Genomic DNA, 19,599 nt, shown 5'->3' on the forward strand with positions numbered 1-19,599 from the left:
ATCAATCACAGAACAATAGTCAACACTTCATTCATCATCAGAAGTACCAACTTCGGAGCTTACACTATCACTCTGATCATCACTTTCCCACACAAGTCGTCTTCACTGCCATCCATAGCATTAGAAATATTGCACTTCTGGAAACTTTTCTGGACGAGATCACCAGAGATACGATCCCATGCCATCTTTACCCACGAACAAAGCAGTTGAACTTCCGGGCACTTAATATGACCAGTTGGTGTCAGTGCACGAATGTCAACCGCACTTACTCAGCATACAGCTATTTTCAAGGCTACTTTGAACGGACGGTTTACACAGACATCCAATGGCTATAATATAGACTTCAATCCACTCAGAATTACTGCTAGATTGGTTTTTGCGTCCTTGGCTTGCTTCTTCACAGCTTCTGTTGTGTGACCGCAGTACCTGTCCATAACAAGCGAGCTTTTCCGTCTAAGCAATGCACCAGGGTGACGCTGCCTAACACATTTCAACCAGTCTTCCACTAGTAGACTGTTTAAAGTTAAAAACTTCATAATGGGTCTGTACTGAACTGAGAATAACAATGAACTAATTTAAGGTGTCTACCTTTTCAATACAAAACAGTTTGTTGCTCTAATTAAAACACAACACTTTTATTTTGGAACCGGTTTTGACACTGGGCAAATGTCATCATCAGCCAATCTTGTAAATAGGGTCAAAGAACATGTTAAAAATCATTAGACACACATTATAAAACCTTAACACTATTGATCGAAAAAATGAGACAGAATGATAGAGTTAAAAAACATGAGGCGTTCCCATTTGACTATTAGCACAATGAAGAAACAATTGTATCAGCTAGTAAAGACACACATGGCAAACACTCAGCCAAGAACCTTTTATCATTTTTTCAACAAAAAAGAAGACTGTGGATCGCCTTACAAATGTGGGCTTAATAACAATAACTCCATCAATCACACACCTGTATACTCTATGATAACAGGCCTACTATAAACTATCTACAAACAATTGGAATGTCTTTTTTAAATGATTAAGCCACTTAAAGATCATTGTTACCATTCTATGACTTCAAATTTGGGTTACCTTTAATCAGATTCCATTCATTTTGATTTTGTACCTCAAGGCCATAATTCTGCCATAGACTTTCTTATCGTTTATGTAAATAAGGACAGTTTGGCTATTTTAAAAATGTTTTAAGGATATTAATGTAAGATTCCACCAATATCTCATTTTTCTCATACATATTTTTAAACATGTTTTAATTGTGTAAATTGTATTTTGAGAACTTATAACAAGTTTTCCTCATTTTTACAACACATATACTGTATTTCCTTATGTAACACTTCGACTAGAGAAACCAGGATCCTGATCTTTATCTTTTAGGCATGAGATTACGGCTGATGATGAAACATGTCCCGTTAAATTAGAATGACAAGCTGTAAATCTTAATTTTTAAAACCCAAAGTGTATTGAATTTTTGATCTCAATAAACTTCTGTATCATTGCTGAATTAATGTACATTTCAATACGGACCAGTCATGAGATTTGTAACACGTAATAACAAACGTGTCGTCCACATAACGTAATGGTAGTTTGATGCCTTTTATGTCAGTCAAAATTTTATTCTTTTCTAAGAAATCCATGTATATGTCCGCTAATATACCTGAAATGGGGTCACCCATTGCCAGGCCTTTCTGATAATATATTTTGCCAATAAAAGCAAAATAGATATTAGTTAGTACAAAGTTCAATAACTTAATGAATTCTTCAATTTTGAGTTTACTTAATTGGCTGGTGTTTTATTTTGTATCAAGTGTTAATATATTCTTTAAACATCAAACATTGTTTCATAAGACTGACCCGTTAACAAAGTCAAACATAACTACACGTTAACGGCAGTAAAAAAACGAACTAGCTGTTACAACAAATGAGCTAGTTCACCAAAGAAAACGGGAAGCGAATACACACACCGTAAAACACCACCTAAAATAGACAAGGGAGAACTTACCAGAATGGTGGAGAGGTGTCACGATTAAAACCATGGATTAAGAACAACAATTGTACCTGGTATCAAAATACTAAGATTAAATAAAGAACAACATGTCTTATCTTGAAAAGAAAAATATAATACCTTTATTTCAGGAAAACAAAATAAAATAAAAATAAAAGGCCTTAACAGAGAAAACGTCCACCAAATAAATGAAACGAATAAACTATTAAATTAAGTTAAATGACAAATTAGAAGGATTAAAATTCCTATCTGTGGTCGACCAACCTAAGAAGAAAATAATAAATAATTAAATTAATTCTTCCAGAAACCCAAATCTTAGTGAAACTGGATAAATCAAGATTTTTCAATTTTCATTCTAGAAAGGTAAAAGTTTCTTATTACTTATTCTTTTAGAATTTTACTTCAGTTACACAACATAATGACACCATTAATTACAGAGTTCTCTCCAAGGGAATCAGATACTAACTCCACACGTCACCATAAACGAAAAACGTACTACCACAAGGACAGGAAAAACACCCAGGAAATATATAGATATATCCAACTCGAGATAGAGAAAAATTCCAAAGGCAATGTTAAATGCCAAATAACATGCTCAAATATTCACAAGAGCAAGGGCCAAGCCATTCAAATTAATTGAACTACCACAAACTGACCAGCAGTCCCAGAGAAAAAAAATCATCAACATCAACAACTCCAAATCATCATGGCAACGAACACATGCCATGAACATAAGCCACGACCAATCAGTACAACTACAACAATGGTCGTTACTCAAGAGGCAAAACCATCAAATTACAGGTAATAAATAGAAACTGAAAGAACAGGAAAAGAAATAAAGACAGGGAAAATAAAAATAAAATTTCAATCCTCTTGGGGAGAATTCGCGTGGACCATCCCCCAAAAATTACATAGTGGGGTAATTTCATAGCCACCATTAATAATATTACACTCTATCCTTCCAACATAATTGATAATAATAATTTTGTTTCACCCAAAGTAAATGTAACATGATAAGCATTAATATGCATACAGAACACGATCATTTAGTACAGATATCTATATATTTAACTTAATTTTACAAGGAAACCCGAATATGTTTAAAGATACAATCAATAAAATTAAAAGCCAAGACAAGAAGATGGAACCTTTTTAGGAGACCTAAAATGCCTCTAGTCCGAATAATAGTTTTTCCAAACTCATAGATGCAGTACAGAAGACCATTTTCACTTAAGAAGAACTTAGAGATTCCAGGAAGCTTGCAGAGATGTGTTAGTGACATTTTCCAATACTCACGTCAACACAATTATCCGAGAAATAAATAATCCATATGGCCCGGGGACATTTCCAAGAAGGTAGAAATATTATGATGCTCTGAGGGCAAGAAAGAACCCTCGCATACAGATTATTTATCCATAATGCGGACCAAAATCTGGTCCTGTAGGAGACACCAAGCACACCAGCGATCCATCACACTCAAACAACAAAACCATAATGGCGTCACGCCCGCTAGATGAGGAAGATAGCGCTGACAAGATCGAGAGCTCTCATTGGTTAAGGGGCGGAGCATCGCAATAAGAACACTCAGTAGAAGTTAGCAGCACATATCAGGGAGGATTCATGCTTTAAGAACCAGAGCATAATAGCGAGAACTAGGCCCGGGGAATATATGCATTAAATAAGACATGAAATGACTAGGGAAAGGAAAAGTGGGGTAAGATTGTTTGAAGAAAAATTAGAATAATAGGACACAAATTTCAATGGCGACTAGCCCACAACTAAAATGTTAAGGGAGAAGGTAAATGAACAAGACACAACTGTATCAAGACAGAGTGTGCCTAACCACATGATAATTATTTTAATAGGTGCCAACACCAGATAACTTACGAATTATTTCAAAGACTTTTTCAAGAACTCCACTAAATCTTGTTTACCTGTCAGTAAAGGACTGTAATATTGTATTTTTAACTCATACTACTATATTAGTTATAAGAGGGTTTAATACAAATGTATCGGGATCTCGATGACAATTGATTTTGAGGCTGAGAGATAGGCTGACGATGTCCACAACAAGGGTGAAACATGTCCCAATTTAAGTGTCATGCTTAAGTTATAAACATTCTCATGAATGTATTGTATTGAATAGGTTGACCAATTCAATAAACTTAATTGTTTCAAATTAATAAGTGGTATGTTCCGAGCTGTCAACGGAGAGATGGCGTGGAATGACATTAGCAGACGAATTTGAGTAGGAAAGATCACAATATGAAGATAAAGTTGGAATTCAAGGGGAAAAATTGGGGCAAATTTTCATTTATAGGAAGGCAAGTTAGGGATTGGAATAACTTACCAAGGGAGATGTTCAATAAATATGCAATTTCTTTGAAATCATTTAAGAAAAGGCTAAGAAAACAACAGAAGGGAATCTGCCACCTGGGCGACTGTCCTAAATGCAGATCAGTACTGATTGATTGATTGATTGATTGATTGAATGCTCAGTCCATTCCTCTCGGATAAATTTCTGATACACCCTCGGCTTGCTTTAAACTCTGGCGTAGAAAGTTCTTTTGCCATTTCTAGTGCTTTTAATTAGCACATTTTGGTAGACACACCATATCCCAATTCCCACCTTTCTGTTAAGCATTAGTACAGAATCTTTTGAATTTCAGGAAACTGTGCACTCTGCCCGCGGAAAGCTCTACAGTCATCATTACTGTTTAAAAGGAAATCACCCCTGCGGGTGGGGGATGCACATGTAGAATACACCCACGGTATCCCTGCCTGTCGTAAGAGGTGACTAAAAGGGGCGCCCAAGGGATGATCAAATTAGAACCATGAGACTACTTGTAATTAGTACCATCACGCAGGAAACACCATGGGTCGCATTTACTTGCGCGTAGTACCACTATGTTAGGTACGCAATAGGTTTGTGATTAGTAGCGACAGTGTGTGAATCAGGATGAGGGTCTTACAGTACCTGTGATTCATACTCCTATATGAGCAACACTATGGGATGAGCGACACCATAGTTCTGCCTTGCCTATGCTTAGTTCCCACTATGTGAGGAATACCACAGAATAGTACGGGTCCCTGTGGTTAGTCCACTTATGTAAGGAATGCCATAGGTTTGCGTTGCCTGTTAATAGTGCCACAATGTGCGAAACACCATAGGTCTGTGTTACACGTGCGCATTACACTACCTGTGAATAGTACCATAATGTGTGGAATACCGCGAGTCTACGCTACTTTTGATTAGTACTGCCAAATGACAAATAGCATGGTTCTACTTTCCTAGCAATAAGTACCATTACAAGGGGCCGATGACCTGGATTTTGGACCCGTTTCGACTACAAGCATAATCGATTCAGCATCGTGCTATAGAAGCAGTCCCTTGGTCAGAAATACTATTGTTTTGTGCCAGCTTCTGTGCATGTGAGGCACTGAGGGTCGGTTCCATTGATCATTTTAAATTCATATCCATCCATTCATTCTTCGTCCTCACGCTTTGAATTCTGGTCAGGGGAGGATTTTGTACTTTTAATTTGTCATTTCATTTCGTCTCATTTCGTACCATTAGGGGCCGATGACCTTGATGTTAGGCCCCTTTAAACAACAAGCATCATCATCATCATCATCAACCTTAAAGGAAATCTTTCTTCTTTCTCCAATCTCAAATACAAGATTCATCTATATTATATTTCCTACCGGCGGCACGTTTTCCGATAATTTCAGCTTCCTTCACAACTTCCAATTTTTCACTTACAGTAAAAGACTGCAAATGCTTTGTTGAATTCATATTTACATGTGGTACTCTAAGAACGTAAGACTGTAGACTAATGCCACCGAGCGTTTACGATAAAATAAAAAGGAAAGTGTATTTGGGGCTGGCAGAACACACGCTGAGAAGCTCAGATGCCAAGTCAAGGAAACTACGAGTGTGCCGATGTCCAATTTCAGGGTTGTTCCATACTTAGAAATAATTTTACTGAGCTTATGAACTACAGCCGAATTTCAGGAAAATTTTACACACTTTTATATTATAGAACTAATCTCCATTATCACATGAAATACATAAGATAGTACAATATGGTACACACATGTCCACTTGTTATTTTCAAACGATGTCAGAAGACATGGTGGAATCCAGTGCCAACACTTACCCTAAGACGCGTGAAGTATTATGCTGCGAAATGAAAGGATTGAATAAGACCTGCACCTCATTTTTAGAATCAATATTTTTTTTTTTTTAAAGTGCGGGAGGTGTTCGGAATTATAGGCAATTCTTTTGGCAGGGATTTTGAAACAGTTTTCCTCCTATGAAGTTTCCAAATCTTTAAGGGGTACATGTGCTCCCTGAAAAAAATGTTCTGTATGTATAATATTTTTGAAGCAAGGGAAAATATAAATGTAATCAGTCAAAGACTGTCTTCACTGATAAAACTAAACAGAGAGAAGAGAGCCAAGAAGCATCTTCAAGCATGATTAAAAATACTGATCGAATTGAACCATGAGATTTGAGTTATATCAATTTTTGTTTGGACTAAACTTACAAGCCATTCCAACTCTACATGTTCAAAGACTTCAGTCAGAATTACCAGCTCTCCAAACAAGAACATTAAACAATTTCTGAGAAACCGAATAATTATTATTACCTTGAGATCTTCCTTAAACTCATCCTCAAACTTTTTCCCCCATATGGAAGATCCTCCTTTTCCTGTATGAGTTGGATCACCTGTCTGTACGATAAAGCCCTTTATGTTGCGGTGAAACAGACAACCATTGTAATAGTCACTGGCACAAAGAGCAAGGAAGTTCTGGAGAAGAAATAAGAAGAAATAAAATTTTCAATATTCAAACAGTTAAATAGATGGTATTCTGAACAAAAATTTAAAGAAAATAACACATCAGTAGTTAACAAAGAAAAGTTACAAGCAGGGTCCACATTTTAGGATGTACAATCTTTTTGTTCTCCAGTACGATCTACCTATTTCAAAAAATAATAATATTTTGCAAGTGGTTTAATGCTGCACCAACTCAAGACAGGTTTTTTTGGCTAGGATGTTTAGGAAATGACTGTAACCTTAATTAAGGTACAGCTCAACATTTGCTTGGGGCTGGAAATGGAAATTGCTGGGATTAGTAGCATCCAATGCTCTTATATTTATAAATTATTAACAAGATATATTGCACGTTATGAATTAACATGATAAATGTTATAGTGACATCAAAAATTCAAACAACTTGCAATAAGAGGAAAAGGATTTTAAAAACTATATAAGTTAGTTTCTATACATAAAAATATAAAAAATTCAAGAGGAACAGGAAAAAAAGAGAAAAAAAGAAATTTAATTGAATTTTAAAATGCAGAATTTACTGCAACTAAAGAAATGATTTAAAGATTTGAAAGACAGTAGAAAGTTGGAGAAACCCTACAAATAGTGGAATAGATTACAGTCATCCCCAAAAATAAATTCTATTAAATGTTCACTTAACCCAATGAAATTTACTCTTAACAATAATGAATTGGAAAATCTTTTTAATAACAGAACAGGAAATGCCAACTTACAGATATATAAAGATTTCATGATCAGACTATTAAGTCCAAAACAAATGAAGAATTTCTGCATGAATATATATATCCACACACACAACTGGTTATTTTAGTTAATTTACAATTTACAATTTGCTCTACACTGCACACACACAGATAGGTGGCTCAGATGATTGAGGCGCTGGCATTCTGACCCCCAACTTGGCAGGTTCGATCCTGGCTCAGTCTGGTGGTATTTGAAGGTGCTCAAATACATCAGCCTCGTGTTGGTAGATTTACTGGCACATAAAAGTACTCCTGCATGACTGATTTCCAGCACCTCGGCACCTCCGAAAACCATGAAAGTAGTTAGTGGGATGTAAAGCAACTAACATTATTATTACAAATACAAATTTTAATGGTCGATTTCAATGCTCAAGTCGGAAAGGAATAACAGTTTCGGAAGACAGTGAGCTATTCCCCTGCCCACAATAAAAAACACTCACAAATGGTAAAAGACTTGTCGAATTGTGTGAAACCTTTCATCTTAAACTTTCTACATACTTCAAAATACTTCCCAAGAAAAAGAAAACAGGGTGGTCTCCTAGGGATAACGCCGGGTGAATTTCAACTAGGTAATGTTGCAATGTCACAGAGGATTTTTAGAGAAATTATGAATGTAGAAGTACGGAAAGGAGCCAATCTTGACTTGGACTACTTCTTAACTCACAAAAAATTTAGGGCTCTTCCATTAAATAAGAGAAGACTAAACCCACAGAAGGTAATAAAGATTGACCATGAACTGGGCTAATTGGCCGTGCAGTTAGGGGCGTGCAGCTGTGAGCTTGCCTCCGGAAGATAGTGGGTTCGAACCCCACTGTTGGCAGCCCTGAAGATGGTTTTCCCTTGTTTACAATTTTCACACCAGGCAAATGCTGGGGCTGTACCTTAATTAAAGCCATGGACACTTCCTTCCCACTTCTAGGCCTTTCCTATCCCATTGTTGCTATAAGACCTACCTGTGTCTGTGGGATTTGAAGCCAATTGTAAAAAAAAAAAGCTATTATGAAATGAACGTGGTTTTCAGGAATTTTTACAAGAAAGAAAAATGGGGACCTGGCAGGAAATCCAGAAAAATGTGGTTGGCACTGCAAAGGAAATAGCACCATTAAAAAGGCTGAAATGAAGATTATGATAAAGCAACCGATCAAAGAGAAGTGGCCTTCAAAGTATGGCATGCTGATAAAACAAAGGATAAATTTAATACTTACAGAGTGCAGAAACAGACGGCTAAAACTCTTCGACAAGCCAAAACAAATGAATTAATGAAAGAAATACAAGGCATTGAATCGGAATTTAAGAAAAACAACAGTCAGAACTTTTATAAGACCTTGAAACAGCACTTTGGAAGGTTATCAGGCACAAAGCCTAAACGTTTGGAGAAAGGATGAGGAATTGGTTGTAAGCAATAAAGAAAACTGTGAGATCCTAGCAAGCTATTTTGATGAACTGTTGAAGTGTGATGAACCCAGGGATAAATGGCCAAAAATTCTTTCAGAACAAAGAAACAAAGATTCAGTCCCACCAAACAAAGATGAGATTCAAAGGATAGTCATGGAACTGAAGAACAACAAACCTGCAGGGGATGATTCAGTCACCAGCAGAGATACTGAAAAGTGGTGGAGAAATAACCATCCAGGCATTAGTCCATGAATTGGTAAAGATTTGGGATACTGAAAAGATCCCCGATGAGTGGAAAATGGCATCGATGCACCAATTACACACACAAAAAAGAAAAAGGTGAATAAACAGATGTCAACAATTACCGTGGCATCTCTATTTTACCTATAGCATACAAGGTACTCTCAAAATCCCTTCAGACCAGAGTAGTGGAGCAAATAGATCACTGACTTGGTGAACAACAAGGTGGTGGTGTCATGCACTGAGCAGATGTGGAGTTTGAAAAGAGTCATGGAAAATTACACCCCAAAAAATCTGGTAGCTGTCTTAGTAGATTTTAAAAAAAACAAAAAAACATATGATTCCGTAGACCGCAAAGTGTTAATTGACATTTTGAGTGAATTTGGAGTGCATGATAAAACGACATAAATTATCAAGCAGACACTAACTCTCATCTGCTCTAAAGTAAAATTCATGGGTGAATTTTCCAAGTAGTTTGAAATTAAAACAGGAGTAAGGCAAGGCGATGGACTATCACCGACACTTTTTAACTGTGTGTTGGAGAAAGTTATCTTTTTTTCCTTTTTTCTTTTTTTTTGCTAGTGGCTTTACGTCGCACTGACACAGATAGGTCTTATGGCGACGATGGGATAGGAAAGGCCTAGGAGTTGGAAGGAAGCGGCCGTGGCCTTAATTAAGGTACAGGCCCAGCATTTGCCTGGTGTGAAAATGGGAAACAATGGAAAACCATCTTCAGGGCTGCCGACAGTGGGATTCGAACCCACTATCACCCCGAGAAGGTTATCTGTGAGTGAGAGAAAGAACTTTACAAGGAAGGTTTACTAAACCAAGTACATACTGAAGGTTCAAAGAAAGATGTCAAGATCAACTGTCTAGCTTTTGCTGATGATTTAGCGATCCTTTCTAGAAACACAGATACAGCTGTAAAACAGATGAATTTCCTTTGGAAAAACGAAGTACAGTACTTGACTAATATCCCCACAGCTCCCCAACAACTTAAGACAGGGTATGCTAAGATCGAAAGAGTTAACAGCTTCAAATATCTCAGATTGTGCAGGTGGGATCTAATGAAAGAGAAGCTAACATTAGTAGGCGAGATAGGATGGCCGGAGCATTTCGCAGAACACACGACCTGTACAAGAAAAAGGCAAATTCAATGCAAGCTAAATTCAGACATTACAACACGGTGATTAAAACTGAATGACTATAAGAAAATGAATGCCTCTGCTGGTGTGAGAAGCTGAGAAGTTTGAGAGGAACATCCTTTGAAAGACAATGGGCCCAGAGATCATGGCTGACAATATAGGTTGTGAGGACAGGAGGAACTGTATCAGAAAACTGAACGACTGATGGAATCCATCAAGAAGTGATGACAAGTTCTATGGCCACTTATTATAATGGAAGACAAGTGGATGACTAAGAACATTTTTACCATACTCAATAGTAGACCTAACACATGTGATATAAGTGATTCTGGGAGGTCAGGAAGCGTGTGCGCACGCACGCACGCACGCGCACACACACACACACACAAAAATATCTATCACTACTGATCTGCATTTAGAGCTCTCACCCATGTTTCCGACTCCATCTATTTCAAACGAAATATTCAGATAACTGTTCTATGCATTCAAACTCTCATTATAGTTGGATGTTTGTTTCACTGACCATTATTATCAGAAGTAAACTTACAAATTTGCTGGGAAAAAAGAAAAAAGTAAATTCACTACTGGCACAGTGAATTCTTTGATTCAACCAATGGAAGCATTAACTTCAGAGAAGAAGTATTCCAGCAGAGAGGATTGGCATGAAGAATAGACTACCGGTACCCTATAGTAACCAATGTGCTAAGCTAAATATGAAAATATGTAGGTAACAGATAAATGTCCAGTAATATTCAGATTCTTAGTTCTGCACTAGTGATTTCATTTCTCCACTTTCAGATTCCAGGACAAAAAAAGTCTGTATTTTTTATTCTAGAACTATGGCAACCCTACCTAAAGCTCATGCCTCCAACAATTTTAATCTGAGGAAGGCCTTTACTGCTATGAGTTACCTCACACAACTGGATGACAGCCAGATTTCCTGAGCCATAAATTTCATCCCCAGACTTCCCATCAACCAAACCCTTCATATCACATATGATTCTGGTCTCCGTTGAGACGCTCTATTCTTATTTAGGTTCCTCAATACTCTGTCAAATTTTGACTTTTATACCAGGCATCGCATCAGTCTACTGCTGCTTAACCATGATACAGTTGCTGCCATATTCCTGGCATGTCTTCTTTCCCATATTTTCTTTGTATGTTCCTAATTTTAATGTACTTTTATTCTCTATAAAACAAACTAATTTTCATATTTGCAGCATCTACCTTTCCTACAATCATGCAATCTTGAACAGTTTTACATTTCTCTTCCACATGTTTCCCCTTAGCAGTCTTATATCTCCAATATATTTTGTTGTTTAGTTGTCTATACTCCTCTTCACTTCTTGCAATCTTCTACTTCCATTGTTCATCAGTCAGGTTTAGTACATCAAAAGTTATCCACTAATTATACTTGATCTTGCCTTTCTTTTCATTAGGAGCTCTACTGCTCTTATTCTTTAAAACAGTCCACTCTTCATCTATTCTTTTACCTCTTCATTTAGCTCTAGCACAAAATGTTTCTTGAAACATTTCCTTCAGTTCCTTTTTCTTAAACTTATCTGTATTCCATTTCCTTGCTTTTCTCATCTCTTCAACTTTGGTCAGCATTTCTTGACCACCAAGTTGGAAATGAGTTCATAACTATCCCCGGGAATGTCTTGCAATACAATACCTCATTTCCGAACTTCCTGCCTCATCATAATGAAATCTATATCTTCCAATATCTCCAGGATTTGTCTATAACCATCACTGGTAGTTCTTGAACCAAATGTTAGCAAATATTAATTTGTGATCAGCATACAATTGTTATTAGAGACTCTGAGGAGCCAGAAATGTGTTGCATGAGTTGTTCTATTGTGCCAGTCAATCTACCAATAAGGCTGGTTTATTTGAGCACTATCAGATACTACCATACTGAACCAAAGTCAAACCCACCAACTTGGCTTTGTGTTTATCTTGACAACAATTGTTCACTATGCTGGTCACAGTAAATTATTTGTTGTCCTATCTCCTTATTCATTATCAAATCAGCTGTTGCATTTTCTCCAACTTGATTTTGTGATGTTGATTCCGTAGTTGTCTGATCCAAAATCGTACCCTTTCTGCCAAAGCACTTCACTTATACCAAGTATAAGCTCAAGTCCTTCAACATTTATCCTCATGCCCTTAGAGAATCTGAAGTTGGACAGGTCTAGGGATACATCAGGCCTTAATATAAGACAAGTGTTGCTTTTTTTTTTCTCTCTCTCCAATTCCTTGCCTAGTCTATCTCTCTTCCCCCTTTACTTCACAAAAGCATCTACTTTTCCACAATGCTCAATATCAGTTTATTCCCCATTTCAGGTACTTCCTGTATATACAAGGAACAGATGCAGAATAATGACTTACAATGTAAGCATGTGTTGATAGAGAGCATGTAAAAGAAAAACACAAGTCCAGAATTTTTAGGTGCTGCCTTTGTTCGTGGAGGATAGTATAAGAATGATTTTAACCCCTGTTGTTGGTGGTGACACCAGTCATTTCCTGGAACATTTCACCATTCTTCCCAAACCCTCCCCTAGTCATCTACACATATTGAGCACCAACAAGTTTTACCCTGTACAAGGTCGTCACGACTGCACTTCATCCACCGTCATCTACCAGCTTCAATGCAGACTCTGTCCCGTTTTCTATATTGGTATCACTACCAACACTCTCGCCAAAAATGAATATGTGGCCATTGCAGTCTCTGCAAAACCCAAAACATGGATCTTCCTATCCTCATTCTCACTTGGCTCCATCAAACCACATTTGATGATCGTTTAACAGCTCAAGTCCTTCAACGCTTATCCTCGTGCCCTCAGAGTATCCGAAGTTGCACAATTCTAGGGATACATCAGGCCTTAATATAATACAGGTGTTGCTTTTTTTTTTCTCTCTCTTCTTTTTCTTGCCTAGTCTCTCTCTCTTCTCCCTTTACTTCACAAAAGCATCTACTTTTCCACAATGCTCAACACCATTCTAATTCTGTCCTCTACTGATGAAGGTTGCAGTTGAAAATTTTGGACTTGTGTGTTTCTTTAATGTGTACTCTATCCATACCAGCTTACACTTTATTTCTCATTTCAGATTCTCTAACCTAACACAACAATTTAGATTTTCACATTTTGACTCGGCTGAATGTTGGTATTCTTCTTCTGGACGATAATGTCTGGTGAATGGCTGAATGTGACTGTGGGGCTTTTTGGAAGGAAATCATGCATGTAGAATGAAGAGAAGAGAAGGATGAATAATTGTTTCAAAATACGACTGATTTTGTGGAAATCAAGATGATTCGCAGAATGATTCTTCCTCTGGAATAAAGACTACATTACTTCTGGAATATTTTACCCAGGAAGAAGCCACAATTAATACATCATAATCAATGTTCAAAATTGTATGGGTTCTAGGTATGTTCAGCATTATAAGTTGCATATTTACCCTCAGAATATTATTTCAAATGGTGCCGGGCAGCATCTAGCTTCAGATTCTATAAATTTTTGCAATAAATTCATCTCACTTCTTTTAATGTCTGTGATATTGAGGGAAAATACATGGAATACAAATATGCTAAATAAGCAACAACAACAACAACAACAACAACAACAACAACAACAAAACTTTCAAGATGACCTTACCTCACATGATCTGGGACAATATTCACAGAACAGTTCTATTTTAATATCTCCTACATCAGTGTGAAGTGTGACCGACTGAAAGAAAAAACAAAAAACATTTCTATATAGTCAATATTACCATGATTTTGGCAATTGAGACTCAATCATGCAGAAATAACAAAAACAATTTGGTCAATTATGAAATCTAATTATAAATACAAGTGAAGTATCTTCCAAAATACAGGGTGTCCACGATTAAAGTTATGGTATTCAGCGCAGTATAGCTGGGCTGTAATGATCGTAGGGGTCAGAAATTTTGTAGATATGCTAACTAAGCAATGCTCTCACGAATTATGCCACAAAAATTAGTTTTAAGTTTTGCTACTAGGCGAAAATATGGCGCTGTAAGCGGTCAGAATGTGTAATATTCCATAACTCTGAAGTGTTATTTCAGCAGAATTGCGTTGTGTCAGTTCCTTGGTTGTTGCTTGGTAACGCATATTGAGTCCTTTTGTGAAGTGAATCTTTGTTGTAACGTAAGAAAGTTGAACTTTTCCATTGAAATGTAATGCCTATTGGGAAGAGAGACCGTGCACTACTAGTGAAGTTGTTTTATCAGAATGGTAGCAATAGCAACGCTGCATTGTGGAAATATTGCATTATAAGTTGCATATTTCCCCTCAGAATAATATTTCAAATGGTGCCGGGCAGCATCTAGCCTCAGATTCTATAATTTTTTGCAACAAATTCATCTTCTTTTAATGTCTGTGATATTGAGGGAAAATACATGGAATACAAATATGCTAAATAAGCAACAGCAACAACAACAACAACAACAACAACAACAACAAAACTTTCAAGATGACCTTACCTCACATGATCTGGGACAATATTCACAGAACAGTTCTATTTTAATATTTCCTACATCATTGTGAAGTGTGTGAAGGACCCAAGACAAGTAATGGGCTGAAGAAAATTATTAAGAAATTCGAGGAAACAGGTGAATTGGGTGTCGTACCAGGGAGAAGACTACGCTCCATCCCCATGGATGTTGTTGTTGTTGAAGTTGCTGAAGCTGTAGCAGACTGTGCAACACATCATTCTCCCAATTCTGTAACCAGTGCTTGAGCTGTCACGTGAATTGTCGCTGCCACGGTCAACAGTTCACATGATTTTGCAGTGCATTTTACACTGCCATCCCTACAAACTTCATAGTGTTCACAAATTGAAACCCCGAAGATGTTGCACAACACTATGACTTCACTCTTCGGTTTCTGGCATGTGTGGAAGTGGACAACAGGTGGCCGGGGAATATTCTGTGGACCTACAAGGCGCATTTTACTCTGGAGGGTGTAGTGAATGCACAGAACTGTCACATATGGGGTTCAACTCCTTCAAACGTTATGCAGGAACAACCATTGCATTCAGTTCACAAGACTGTTTGGTGTGGTTTTACAAGCTCCTTCATTCTCAGTCCATTTTTCTTCGAGGAGGTGACTCCTCGTGGACCTGTTAGGTATACAGTGGCATCTGCACGTTATAGGGACATCCTTGTGCAACACGTGATCTAGCTTTGCAGGAACGCAACTGTGACCACACCGTTATTTTCATGCAAGATGGGGCAACGCCACATATAGCTTGCCAGGTGAAAGAATTGCTTTGAGAAACCTTCAGGAACGATCGCATTATCTCTAGCCATTTTCCAGATGTGTGGCCTTCAAGGTCCCGACCTATATCCATGTGACTTCTGGTTGTGGGGATATTTGAAAGATTATGTCTATCAGGGACATGTCCATTCTCTGCCTGATCTAAAGGCTAGCACACGACATGTAGCTAAGCGCAACTGTCGACCAGGCCGTGTTACAGATGCAGCATGTTGCTGAGTTCGGAGGCCATAGTGAACAGTGTTTGTACCATAAATGCTAATAAAACTCCCAGAACTACAATTATCATGTGTTTGAGCTTTCCTGCCTTTTTTCTGTGACACCTACCATTGCGCCATATTTTTGCCAGGTGGCAAAACTTGGAACTAAACATTTTTGTGGCATAATTTGCGAGCGCATTGCTTAGTTAGCATATCTACAAAATTTAAGACTCCTATGATCATTACAGCCTGTGCTGTACTGCACTGAATACCATGACTTTAATTGTGGACACCCGGTATATCCAATCAAGCACCATTTGGTGAAAGTTAAAAACACACTCTCTCATTCATTCAGTTGAGTACGGCTCTCAGTAATCCTTCGGATAATGCTCTATTTCAGCCTGCTTCTTTCAGTTTGACATTTCAAAGTTTCTCTTTAATCACCCACCATTCCAAGCATGACTTTTCCAGGGAGGTAATTATCATAATATGGCCAAAATAAGATAGATTTTGTCTCACTATACTCCCTTAAAAGGAGATTTCTGGCATGATATGTTCAAAGATTTTCTTATTACTAATTCTAGCTGTCCATGGTATTCCCAACAAATGTCGCTAACACCAAAGATCAAATGCATCGATCCCTCTCATCTCAGCTTTCTTCTTCAGGGGTCCATACTTCACAGTCTTAAGTGGCTAAAACAAAAATTATGACAATAAGCAGTCTGCATCTGGTTCTCTCAATGACATCCCTCCTTTTTCCAGACATTTTTCAAGCTTACCATTGTGTTCCTTCCAACTATCAACTGCCATGTAAATTCAGGGGTGCAGTCACAGTTGCACTGTTTAGAACCAAAGAAGAAAAAGCACCCATAACCACCTCTCTCTCTCTTTGCGTTTAGGCCATCTGTGGACCACGGTGCTTGTGTTCTAGCTGTGTTTTTGTCTTCGTCTGCCCCTTTTAGCATACTGGATTGTGTTCTTAGTGGCCTCTTGAGCCTTCCTGTTGGCCCAGTATTCCTTCATTTTCTCGCTGAATTCTTTCCTGTGCTCCTCTGACCAATTCCCGGCTCCTTTGTGGCTAGCTGATGTAAGGGATGTTAGGAAATGTTTAGTTTTGACCATTAAACGGTATGCATTTCTGTCAGTAATGGCGGCTTGATTAATATTAAGCTCTGCAAGATCTTTGTCCACTTGTTTGGTCCAGGGGAATCCAGTAGCTTTGCCTTTGTTAGCAACCTTGAAGATTTTATGGGATAATCTATTAGGATCCATTCTGTATACGTGTCCATAGAAAGTCAGACGTTTTCTCCTGATGGCATCTATGAGGTTTTCTTGATGCTGGTAGAGCTCATTGTTGGGTTTGTACCATCGCCTTCCATCTGGTAGGATCCTTGGCCCTATTATTCTTCTCAGGAATTTCCGTTCTTGCACTTCCAGGGCTCTCAGTGGGTTTTTTTTAGTTAGGGATAGGCATTCTGCTGCATAGAGGACTGATGGTCTGACTACTGCATTATAGTGTCTCAGTTTTACATTCTTTGATAAATGCTTTGAAGCATACAGTTTTCTGCAGGCATGGTAGGCCTTGTCTAATTTGATTCTCCTTTGTTCAAGAGCCATCGTTTCACTTAGGTCCTCTGATACCCACTCTCCGAGGTACTTCACATTTTTAGCTCTCTTGATGTGTTTTGTATCACTGACTCCAATTGTTGTAGGGGCATCTTTGATGTTGGTCATAAACTCGGTCTTTCCAATGTTGATCATGAGGCCCGCTTTAGCTGCAATAGAGTGCAGTGTTTGAAGCTGCATAGTGGCCTCATGCATGTCGTTTGCTAATAAAGTAAGGTCATCAGCAAAGGCCAGGCATGGAATCCTCAGGTTGTCTGATTTAAACCCCATTCTTAATCCGGTGTTCTCAGGTAATGACCTGGTCCATTCTCTTATGATCTTTTCCAGGACACAGTTAAATAATATGCATGAGATACCATCTCCTTGCCTCACCCCTGTTTTGATTGTGAAGCTCTCTGATAATTGACCTCTAAACTTAACTTTGGAAGTGGTGTTGTGCAGGGTGGCTTGCACCAACCTATTAATTTTTTCGTTTAGTCCCAGTTCTCTTAAGGTGTTGAAGAGTGTGATCCTATCCACGGAGTCGTATGCCTTCTGGAAGTCGACAAAGATAGCTACCCACTGTCGGCATCTTTTCTTGCTATATTGAAGGATGGTCTTCAGATTTTGTATCTGTTCAGCACAAGACCTTGCAGTTCTGAACCCTGCTTGATATTCTCCTAATTCTTTATCCAGTTGTCTTGTTATGTGCTGTTCCAGAATCTTGGAAAAGACTTTATACGATACTGAAAGGAGTGATATTCCTCTATAGTTGCTGGGATCTGTTTTGCTTCCCTTCTTGTGGATTGGATGGATAACAGCTGATGTCCAATCATCTGGGAGCCTTTCCTTAGCCCATATGTCCAGGATTACTTTGTGTATGTGCCTGAATGTTTGCTCACCAGCTTGTTTCAACATTTCTGCCACTATTCCGTCTTCTCCAGGAGCTTTGTTGTTCTTGAGAAGTTGAATGGTCTCTCTTACTTCTTCATAGGTGGAAGGAGGGATGTCTTTGGTGTCCGGGTTAGCTGGTTCTCTAACTGGGAGGCGCTGCGCAGGTTCTTCAGCATTCAAAAGTCCTTGGAAATAATCAGCTAGGGTCTTGATGCAGTCATCATCATTGAGGCACAATGATCCGTCTGTTCTCTGGAAGTGTAAAGTTTGGGGTGTGAACTGGGTCGTCTGTTGTTTTAGACCTTTGTATAAGTCTCTGGAGTTGTTTTTTCCAAAATCCTCCTCGGCTTGCTTAATCAGTTCTTTGTTGTATTTTCTTTTCGCCCCTCTTATGATGCTGGACGTGTTCTTTCTTTGTGTAATAAAGGCTTGTAGGTTGGTTTCGTTTTTATGATGGTTCCATTTGAGCCATGCTAGTCGCCTGGATTCTATAGCCTCGTCGCATTCGTTTGACCACCATGGGTGCTTGTTTCCTTTAGGTCTGTTGGGAATCGTCTTCTGAGCCGCGTCTGTTATAGCATCCCGAAGTGGGTCCCAATTTGTAGTGGTGTTAATCCTAAACATCCATGTTTTCTGCTAACCCCACCAACCTGTGCCCAAGGTTTGGGAAGCCAGACAATGCCTGTCACAAGTCAGGACAAAGGGTGAGTGGTAGAGGAGTAACACCTCTTTTTAAAAACCTTGGTCCAGCCAACCAGGCTGGTAGTAGCTAGTCAAGGCCCTTTTCCATGGTTAAAAGAGAAGATGGTCAACAGTTCTGACAGCAGAAAAGGATCAAAAATCCCAATAGCAGATAAAGGAGAGGAACTATCTTTATTAGCAGCATCTGTACTTCAGTGAAGTAGCTGCAAGAGGCATCTCTTCTCCTCTTCTTCACACCTGGTATAAAATGCCTTCAATGATAGAGAAAGTGACACATCGACTGGAGTATGCCTGGGTTATATCTATGGTTACGGCTAGTTAAATTTTGGATATGAACGTGAGGGTGTCCCCCGGAAGCATCGCATGCAATCCCCACCCGAGCAGCATGGGAAATGGGTGAGGGCTACTCGCCACTGGACACAATGGGTTAAAGAAGCTAGTCCATTTATGAATTGCAACTATCAATACTGGAACAATAACTGTAAGAGGCCAAGAACTGGCAAACT

General features: G+C 38.4%; 1 protein-coding gene across 2 annotated transcripts in view; it reads right to left on the bottom strand.

Moving 5' to 3' along the window:
• LOC136876936 (peptidyl-prolyl cis-trans isomerase-like 3) overlaps positions 1–19,599 on the bottom strand; it is a 147,617-nt gene that overhangs the window by 66,670 nt on the left and 61,348 nt on the right. Inside the window, exons 2-3 of one of the 2 annotated variants that reach the window (XM_067150703.1) lie at positions 14,050–14,124; positions 6,667–6,828 (exon numbers count right to left, since the gene is read on the bottom strand). In XM_067150703.1, coding sequence (XP_067006804.1) covers positions 6,667–6,828; positions 14,050–14,124 — 237 coding nt within the window. The remainder of the gene's footprint in view (positions 1–6,666; positions 6,829–14,049; positions 14,125–19,599) is intronic. The other variant, XM_067150710.1, reaches the window with a different exon arrangement.

This window comes from Anabrus simplex, chromosome 1 (genome assembly GCF_040414725.1).
Source record: "Anabrus simplex isolate iqAnaSimp1 chromosome 1, ASM4041472v1, whole genome shotgun sequence".
Classification (NCBI taxonomy): Eukaryota; Metazoa; Arthropoda; class Insecta; order Orthoptera; family Tettigoniidae; genus Anabrus; species Anabrus simplex.